The sequence below is a fragment of the Papilio xuthus genome, unplaced genomic scaffold (genome assembly GCF_000836235.2).
Source record: "Papilio xuthus unplaced genomic scaffold, Pxut_1.1 DF827680.1, whole genome shotgun sequence".
NCBI lineage: Eukaryota > Metazoa > Arthropoda > Insecta > Lepidoptera > Papilionidae > Papilio > Papilio xuthus.
The window spans coordinates 4,730,255-4,740,312 of NW_013530969.1; the positions used below are offsets into that span (position 1 = coordinate 4,730,255).

Below are 10,058 nucleotides of genomic sequence, written 5' to 3' on the forward strand. Positions count from 1 at the left end.
TACGGTTTCGAACGTAGTAAAATGTGTTTTACAACAATGTTGCAAGGTAATCCCTCAAAACAATTTCTGAACACGAGTTCAAAATATGATGTGCATACCATTTTCGCTGGCATGTCCAAGACTCAACTTACATTTTCTTGTTAATTTTATTATAAAATTTTGGCAGATACATATTTGTATATCAACACATATGTCTTAAAAATAAAACAAACATTCTTTTATTTGTTAATTATAATTAAATTCTTTAATATTATAATTATACTTATTACACGACTCCCCAAACTTCCTCAAATGCTGTGCACAGTTTTGCACATGTTAAGGCGGCTGATAAAGGATAATTACTGATTGATAGAACATCTTCGGAATAATCCACTTCCACTTTGCCATGCGCCATGGCCCCAATTATAAGTACTATTGGCTCCTCTTTTGGTACCAAGTCTCTACATGTTTGTACCATTTTGGAGCTGAATGACATTGTTATTTTTCTTACCCCTACAGGTAAGTGTGATGTTATAGGATTCTTTATAACTTTTAATAATTTCATGGGTCCATCAGATGCTCTTATCGCAAATTTATGAAGAAGTTGAACTAAAATAAAATAAAAAATACTTTAAATTAAAGTGCAATGTTAAATTAAATTACAATTAAAGTACAAAAAAAGAAAGCCAAATGACAATTATACATATTAAAAATTAATTGTTAAACCAACAACTAGTTTCAGGATACTGACCCATTAATCCAGCAAATCTTTTAAAAGTCCTTGGTATCCTAGTCTGTGGATTGATTTCAATGAGAACATTTTTTTCTGTGTGAATATATACTTGCAAAAGGCCAGCTCTGTTTAAAGGTGAGTCCATCAACATCAGTAATGACTGATGAGTGATGTCCGGACGGCATGACCCAGGATCTCTGTCATTTCTACGCAATATACCAGCATGATCATCACAATTCAGAAGTTCAAAACTGTTGCCATTCTAAAATATTAAAAAGAAAAGAATAATCACTAAGAAGCAACATAAATTAAACGCAAATGAAAAATAAATTCTCACCTTAACAGTTTCAAGCTGAGCGTTCTCTAATATTACAATTAAACGCTTTTCTTGCTTTTTTATATGTGATGTAACTAAATGTTTAGGAATAGGATCATATTCAAAGTCATCTTTATTGGCTGCTAACTTCCTTTTCTTTCCCATTTTTGAATTCTAATATGCAGGCACAATTTGCAGGGTCTGAGTTAGACAATTTGACGTCGTTCAAGGTAAAATATGTTCTTGGTTATAGTTTCCTTTATCCCCTTCTTAATTTTTTATAAAAATCTGATCATTTGCCATAAAAGATATGTCCTTTTCAGTAAGTAATTTTTTAAGTATACACAAAACAAAACCTTAACGTCTCCACGTGCTTGAATTTGATAGATATTGACGTTGACAGCTGACAAGTGTCAACTTCTCTGTTAAGTTTACAAACTTTTACAGGTTTTCAAATATGTGTTCTTTAATTTAACCAAATTTAATAGGCTAAAAGTGCTATTGACAAAACTTTTTTTAAACACCTTAAAAATGATAAAATAGTGTTTTTGAGTTTTTTAACTTTTTCAAAGAGTGTAAAATTTGATCGATATGTTCAATGACTTGTTTAGTCTTTGAAATCAGCTGTTTCCTGTTTTGCAAAACATTGCAAAAAAATCAATAATAATCGATACATAAATATCAAAGTGTTGCGAAAAGAAAACCTTACCTTATCATATAGATACCATATAAACTATGGCAAACGACAGAGAGGTTCTTCGTGAAATATGGGACGGAAAATTACCCATTTGTTTTCAATTAGACCAAGAGGAAATAATGGAAATACAACAACCAGACCCTTTTTATGTGATGGTTCCCAGGCTTAGTTACTTTCCTTTAGTAACTGATAAAGTAAGTTGACGTCCAAATTACAGTTTTAGTGTGATAAACCTACTATAAAGAGAATGTAAAGAATTATGTAGGTTAATTAATTATAAAAAACAGATTTTACTAACTTACCTTGTTCTTTTCTACAAATAATGAACTGTCATATATTATAATTGTTGTTTATTAATTATAACATTAGTTTATTCGTAATTTCCTACAGATGAAAAGACACTTCCTGCGTTACATTTCTCAAGAAAACGCAGACAGTGAAATGTGGCTTGATTATAATGGGCAACCACTGAAGTGGCATTATCCTATTGGGTTCCTGTATGACCTTTATTGTGGCAGTGATTCACAATTGCCTTGGACATTGACTGTACATTTTACAAAATTTCCAGAGACCATACTCCTACGATGTCCAAATAAGTAAGTATGATCCCACTTAATAGGTAATTAAATAGTTATATTGTGGTGCTTTGGATTTGTTGCCAATTTTCCAAATAAAAACTATCAAATTAAATAAACATATACTTCTTGTTTATAGAGATGTTGTTGAAGCACACTTTATGTCAACAATCAAGGAAGCTGATGTACTCAAACATAGAGGACAAGTGATGTCTACAATGCAAAAAAAGGATCACAATCAATTATGGCTAGGATTACAAAATGGTAAGAAAACAACAGTTTCTCTTGCCATGATTAGTGCCACTGACTCACCCTGGGAGTTGAAATTAATATAACAATTGCGGCATTAACTTTCTGTCCTGGATGGATTGAATTATTGTTGGACAATTTCTGTTCTGTAATGGATGACATATAGGCCACTAATTACATATTTCTTCAAAGGCGCGGAGGAAGTCGCGTGGGACAGCTAGTGTTATATAATCTCTTGATAAATAGATGTGTACTAAATCTGTTTTATCATGTTTTAGATAAATTTGATCAATTTTGGGCAATCAACAGAAGGTTAATGGAATCACATGGAGAAAATGAAGGCTTTAAACATGTTCCTATACGTGTTTATTCTGATGATGGCACATGTAATCAGCGTTTAGTGAGCCCAAAAAACAATGATGGCAGTAGGAAAGTTTTGCAGCAATTAATATCGGAATTATTTCCTGATAAAATTGAAGGTGTGCAACATTTTGAAATATATTACTGAAAATAGAGATTTAAACCAGAAAAGATATTTTATTCTACACAAACTAAGAAATTTAAAATATACCAAAATTCAAGGACAATAAGTGAATCTATTTTCAAAATTCTCATGTATAATTTTATTTAAATTTCGTTTCAGTTAAGTTGAGGACACATGGAATAATGATTCCACCAGACACCCCACTACAGTGGCTCTCCGAACATATGAGTTATCCTGATAATTTCCTTCATTTATGTGTTTGTTAAATACATAATATTTTTTAAGTGTTCAATATTTATTAAAAAAATCTATATGGAACTACTGAGATAAGAGGAATTTTAAAAGCTACATGCAAGAAAATGCTTAAAGATTATTCACGGTATTTTATAATAAGTATCTTTGTTTTTTTATTTTTGATTATAAGTGTCATCCCCAAAAGACTTAGTTCATAATATTAGCTTTTTATACACATTTCATCTTTTGTAATTTAAATCAACAGTAAAACACTTTAAGGCAACGTCAGACTACTTCTCAAGGTCAGACTTTATTATTTGCTTTTATTAAGCATAAATAATCTTTACTACTTTAAAGAAAAACATGTTTTCAGAATTCAAAAAATAATATCATTAAATCAAAAAATATTTAATACATATTCTTTTATTTCTTACAATATTTACATTTTTTATATTTAAACAAGTTTACTCTAAGATATAAGCTTCCGCTATAAAGTATATAAGCTAAGTGCATTATATAGTAAATAAACAAAAATGAAACCAAAGTAAAAATTACATATTTACAACGGTAAAATACCATAATGAGAAATTTAGTTTATCTTTTTAATGGTAACAAAACATATGCTATCATTTTTTTTTGCATTCTAAGAATATACAGATTTCCCTAAAATCTTCCTTGTAAGCTTTGTTAATTAAAAAAGAAACATAAATAAGACCACCTGCATAAACTGAAATAAATATCGAGTAAATTAAATAGAACTTTTTTTTACCTGTATTTAACAACCTATAAACAATACACGAAGAGAAAATTAAGAAAAGTATTATGTGATTTATACAAATGCTGATTATAGTAAACATTTTTACCGTCACATAATATTTTAGAAGTCACATAAATATCATAAACAGAAAACTTATGGAATAATATAATACAATGCTAGAAAACTTTGTAATTGGACATATTTGTAATGAATCACAGTATAAATATTAAAATGACAAAAATATAAATAAGAAAAACTGACTCACTAAACATAATTTTTGAACATTCACAAAGTATAAAACTGTTTTTTATAAAGTATATTCTACAATTATTACATAAAAAAAATTAACATTTGGTCAGACTTAATTTTGCTCTTTAAATATTTGTATTGACAAAATGGCCATATTTACAAGTTCAATTATGATAAAGTTTAATTTAAAAAGGTGTTAATAAATAATAAGAAATAAAAAGATTAGATCTTAACATTAGCTTTTAGCTGAGCTTTATTCATTAGCTTAAAGCTATCATTTCTGTAAAACTATATCACAAAAGTGCTAACAAAATTTTATAATTCTTCTTTCGGTTTATACTTTTGTATCACATAAGGAATGTGTTTTACGAATCTTTTACATCCATTGTTCGCAAAGATGGGCTGATCTTCACTGGGTCCATATGTAATGATTGATAGGGCATCTCTGCAAAGATGTTAAGTATTAATTATTAAAATATTTATAAGTCCCTTGCTTCGATTATTTTGTATGAAATTAAAACCACATGGTGGCATTGTATGTGTAAATAATCAATTTTACAGTCTGTTTTATTATCTTAATATAGTTGGTTTACATAATGATAGAATTACTTACATCATCATTTCTTCAGTGGGCTGCAATACACCAAGGGCACGGAACTCTGCTAAGGCACACATTTCCACATGATGCTGTTCCAAAGGCAAGAATGGTATGTAGTGATCAATTAAGTGCTGAGCTATTGTAGATGACTTCTCGAAACCACCTAAATAACAAAAAAAAATAGTTCAATTTATATTGTACGATTGTTATAGTTAAATGTTGAAAAAAAAATTATAATTTTAATGAAAAGGAAAAATAACATACATGCATGCTTGATGTGGAGTTACAGAAATTGTAGCGTAACACTACTAGAATTTACAATTTATTAATATTGTTCAAAATTAGTGAAAATAATAGTTTTACCTGTGTAATACGATGTACGCCTTATTATAGGTTCGAAATGGTGGAACTCCACTTCATTTCTTTTTATTCCTTTGTCATATAGCTCTAATAAATTTGTTGCTATTTGAGGCCCTCCAATATTAGATATAAAAATGAATATACTATTCCTATAATCATAATAATGTGCCACAATAAAAAAATATTTAAGCAAATTATGACAAAAATTAATCATTTGACAATGTTCCAATTAAAATGATTTACCTGTAATCTATTCCATCAACAGCATGGTGATGGTCTAGCATTGGCTTTATAGTATCTAAAATTGTTGGACACATGTCATGGATCTCATCAAATATAATTAAAGACGTGGGACAACTACTTACTATCAGATTAATAGTCGCCATCAAATCTTTCTGGAAACAGTAGAAGAGACCCGATAAGTCTTATAATATTATCTACCGCAGTTGTTTAAAATAAATTGGTGGGATATTATATGACTTACTTTAGATTTCTCCATATCACTGCAGTCAAAATCTTTCTTACCCATGAACATCTTTACAAAACGACTCTGCATGCCTTTAGCATAAATTGCATCTGCTATCATAGATGCGGCATAGTTTTTTCCAACACCCGACCAGCCATGTAAACTTATAACAAGAGCTTTCTTGTTTTGGCGATTCACATCTTTTATAGATTCCTTATGAGCTACTAAAATATTAACCAACTCATTCACAAGTGGTTGGCCAAACATCTTTTGGGACAGGGACACTTTTAATCCTGTTAAAAAGGAATTGGAATTTCAGCAAGAAAAAAAAATAACGTTGAAATAGACATTAAAATGCGAACTTACTGCTTAAATTATAGGGTACATGTTTATCATTGCAACATTCAACCTTCGGCAAAAGACAGAATGTATTATCCTTCACCGTATCCCAACCGAACCAACCGCCAAGTACGGTACTGCCTATAATACTTGCAGTTATAAATTGAGTAACAACATAGTTAACATTTAACACTAATAATAAAATATAAAAAAGAAAGAATTTTAACTTGAAATAGAGCATTATTATATTTGTACTATAAAAGTATTATATACTTCGACCATTAATTTTAAAGGATAATGGTATATTTACTCAAAACAAAGTATTTATCTTAGTATATTATGTTTGTTAATATAATTTTAATTCCGAAGTCCAATTCCAATAACAATTTTAAATTGACGTTTTGCCAATAGGTTAGCCTTACGTCAATTTTTTTTTATGGCCTGGTAACAAAGACTTTTAGGTCAGGTCAAACTTCAAAAGAATACAAATCAAACAGTAAAACAACGTTCACGGTCAGTCCAGCAACCCCATGGCCACCGATATCTGCTCTACAGAACGACTGCAATTGCTTGCGACTTGGCGACTGGCGATTATTCTAGTGCAGAAGAGAAATGTCTGGACTGCACAGAATTTATAAAACATTTTCAACCGCTGTCTCGATGATTTTGTGCCCCTTCGTACAGGATACCGTAAATCTTATAAATAAGAATTGTTATTCAAACAATTCTTATTACGTAAAACAGTTAATTTAACTAATCTTTGAATTAACGCCCATCCTTATTTGTCAAAGTAACGAACATTTTCCAAATAAGATATGACCTGAAGGTCTATGCTACCAGGTCATAAAATTAAATAAAAAAAACTTATTTATCCTTTGTATTGATGTCACTTGTGTAATAATAATAAACAATGTCATTACATTTTATGAAACTCAAGGTTCAAACTCACTCAACTCAATAAAACCTAACCTAGACGTGTAAGTGCGTAAAAAAGATTGAACAAACTAGAAAACTAGATGTACTGGAATCAACTACAAAATGTCAAAACAATTTAAAGTCGAATCAGGTATACAGTTACTGACGAGACTTCTAAAAAAGCCGGGAATTGAAAATTTTTATCCAATATTATTCGAAAATGGACCACAGCAAGGGGATGTTATTGAAATATTTAGCAAGGCAAATATCTCCAGTCTTCTCTTTGATATAATATGTCAGTCGTTACTTCCTACGGAGTTAGGTGGCGTAGAAGCGGGAATTTTAATTTTCAGTACTGACGGCAACTTCGATATGGGCATTTTGTTGAAAGCATTTAAAAGTAAACTTATAAAATGTTTAAAGCAAAGTTCATCAAATTGTAATTTAGATATAAATAACATAGATGTTCTTTTTGAGGCTTCACTTCAGAAATTATTTCTTGTGGAATTATTTGACACAACTGAGTTTTATGTAACCCTACAGAATTTAGAGAATATTTTACTAAAAAATTGCAATATATCATTTATTATTTTTGACACATTGACAGCATTTTATTGGTCTGAACAAAACTATAAAATATGTAGAATGGATTTGTACCTTAAATCATTGTTGAAAGTTATAAAAAAAATTACAAAAGACTACAAAATTACTGTGTTATATACCAGACCTGAATATTTCCATTCATCTAAAGAAGTAGATAGATTATCTTTAGAAGAATTAAATTATAGAATACAAATTTCACATGTTAGTAATGCAACATATGAAGTAGAAGTACGAACACACAACAAACAAGTAAAACAACATTTTAACATTTGTGATGGATTTATTCAATGGCTCTAACCTCATAAAAGCCTTAATGTATGGCAGTGTTAAGTGTATAATCTACAATGGCATAATTAAGTGTGCTCACAATAGTAATAAATTTTTTTCATGTTACAAAACTGTGCTGATTTAATGTTCTAAAAGTTTTTATCTAGACTAATACATATTATAAAGAGAAAAAGATATATTTATTCCTAAATTTGTTTTTAAATTCCAGACAAGTCTGACAATGGCTTGTAGTAGATATGTGAAGAGTGAGTATAACGATTTATATGTGGTAGCAGTAAATATGTTATTGGAAAACTTATATGATTAACATTAAATTGTTTAATTGAATTACATGGTATAAAAAATTGTATTATTTATACTATGAAATTCAATTAAATCATTCAATGCAAATGCTTTTACCTTATAACCTATATAGTAAAATAAACATAATAATAATAAACATAATGATAAATTTTCATCATGAAATATTGTTTACAAGAAATATTAGTAATTATCAAATATTAATACTGAAAGTCCATGATTTCCTACTATAAAAAAAATACAAATATAAACATCAAGGTGCACAAATTATCAGTCTTATTAGAATTACAAGATTTACATCATTATGTAACCTAGATACATAACCCCTACAAAGCCATGACTAAAGAAATTGAGATTTTCCCACTTACTTATAGTGTGGTTATATGAATAACCAGATTCTTGAACAGTAAATGATGCTTCAAACATCACACCTAAATAAGCAAGGTGCATAATTGTTATTACAGAAAAAATTGTATTCACTAAAACTGCTATAAAACTGTTTTTCTTATATCTATGTTCACATTGTTTTGCACATGGATTTGCTAAACAGCATACTTCTAATGCTGAGGCAACTTTATATCTAAGATTATATTCTACATAAGAAAATGTACCTATGCTAAGAAGAACAGCAGATAGCTGAAAATTAAAGCCATGTAAAAGTGATGATATGGCATATGTTGTAAATATGGCAATAAATTGCCCATAAGGCTGACATGTTTTAAAAATGTAATTTTTCAACCACTGATGCATAGGTATGTTCCAGAAAATAACAACTTGAACTAAAGATCTTGGCAACTCTATAAAAAATGGTTTAGTAACCTCTATATCCAAATGACAATCATTTGTTAAACCAAAACCAGCACTTAACATTGAAACAATTGACATGCTAGATACAAAATAATGAGACATGCGAAAAGCTTGGGCATCACGATATGTCATCAACCACAAAGTTGTATCATCATCTATGTACCAAGGTACAATACAATTTGATAAAATTAAAAATAGCATAGACTGAGCAAGGTTAATAATAATTAATGTGACCCATCTGCGAGATAAAAATTTAACATCAAGATAAGAAGAGTATGTGTGGAATTGTATCCATGGACCCAAAATACTGTTTGCTGGACAAAGTAAATACCCTCCAAACTCTACAGGATTCAACATCTCCTTGAACAAACCTCTGTCCAGTTCAATTGCCACAGATATAATTTTCATTGCTGCTATCATCTGAATGCCTCTTATTTGTTGCCACATTTTTGGATTCACAACATACACTTCGCAGAGTACTATAAATAGTATAACCAACAATGTGATGATAAAACCTCTCCATTGTTTTGTTATTAACGTTAGAAAAGTAATCGCAAAATAAGCTCCAGTAATAAGACCTAAAGTCCATATTATAGCTGATCCAACATTGTAATATAGAAGAAAAGTGCCAATCACCAAAGATAAACAATGGCGTCCATTATGTGGCAAGGACGTACATTGAATAATGAAACGCAAAGTTAAATTGGCAATTATTAAATCTCTTGCAAATCGAAGGCCTTCATACAAAGTAGGTTCACCACATAAAAGAAAGTAAGTCCATGTATTCTCAATATAATCTTCTTCATCCATATTAACTTGCTCGGACCATTAGCATTTCCCTTTATACTTGGTTCTTTAAACTTTATATCTAAAAACATATAGTTTGTTTTTACCTCTTTTAATCCGGGTAACAAACAAAAATGTGTTGTTTTTATTTGTACTAAACTAATACAAGCACATCACTTTGTACTTCGATTAGGTAAGTTGAATAATTTTACATTTGTGAATACTGTAAAACATCTTTGTTCATTATTTTCAATTTTCATTCATTTAATTTATTTTAGCAAAATTTTAAAATTTAAACTTGAAATATTTAAGCGAAACACAGA

The 10,058-nt window shown here is 29.5% G+C and overlaps 4 protein-coding genes across 4 annotated transcripts; 1 reads left to right on the plus strand and 3 right to left on the minus strand.

Moving 5' to 3' along the window:
• Window positions 1-213: 213 nt before the first annotated feature.
• Window positions 214-1,428, minus strand: Nep1 (protein). Its single transcript, XM_013311104.1, has 3 exons — window positions 1,050-1,428; window positions 731-974; window positions 214-588 (listed from the first exon to the last, which is right to left on the minus strand). The coding sequence occupies exons 1-3, from the start codon at window positions 1,191-1,193 to the stop codon at window positions 266-268; spliced, it is 711 nt and encodes a 236-aa protein (XP_013166558.1). The 5' UTR covers window positions 1,194-1,428; the 3' UTR covers window positions 214-265.
• A 205-nt stretch (window positions 1,429-1,633) lies between these two features.
• Atg5 (autophagy protein 5) lies at window positions 1,634-3,608 on the plus strand. Its single transcript, XM_013311111.1, has 5 exons — window positions 1,634-1,919; window positions 2,116-2,321; window positions 2,440-2,564; window positions 2,828-3,028; window positions 3,193-3,608. Exons 1-5 carry the CDS (start codon window positions 1,764-1,766, stop codon window positions 3,297-3,299), a joined length of 795 nt encoding a protein of 264 aa, XP_013166565.1. The 5' UTR covers window positions 1,634-1,763; the 3' UTR covers window positions 3,300-3,608.
• Window positions 3,609-4,384: 776 nt separating this feature from the next.
• On the minus strand, window positions 4,385-6,413 carry Torsin (torsin family member). The gene is made up of 6 exons (XM_013311110.1): window positions 6,064-6,413; window positions 5,716-5,990; window positions 5,475-5,626; window positions 5,235-5,380; window positions 4,887-5,034; window positions 4,385-4,718 (listed from the first exon to the last, which is right to left on the minus strand). The coding sequence occupies exons 1-6, from the start codon at window positions 6,275-6,277 to the stop codon at window positions 4,589-4,591; spliced, it is 1,065 nt and encodes a 354-aa protein (XP_013166564.1). The 5' UTR covers window positions 6,278-6,413; the 3' UTR covers window positions 4,385-4,588.
• A 2,013-nt stretch (window positions 6,414-8,426) lies between these two features.
• On the minus strand, window positions 8,427-10,032 carry por (Protein-serine O-palmitoleoyltransferase por). The gene has a single exon (XM_013311096.1). It carries the CDS (start codon window positions 9,757-9,759, stop codon window positions 8,437-8,439), a length of 1,323 nt encoding a protein of 440 aa, XP_013166550.1. The 5' UTR covers window positions 9,760-10,032; the 3' UTR covers window positions 8,427-8,436.
• Window positions 10,033-10,058: the final 26 nt, after the last annotated feature.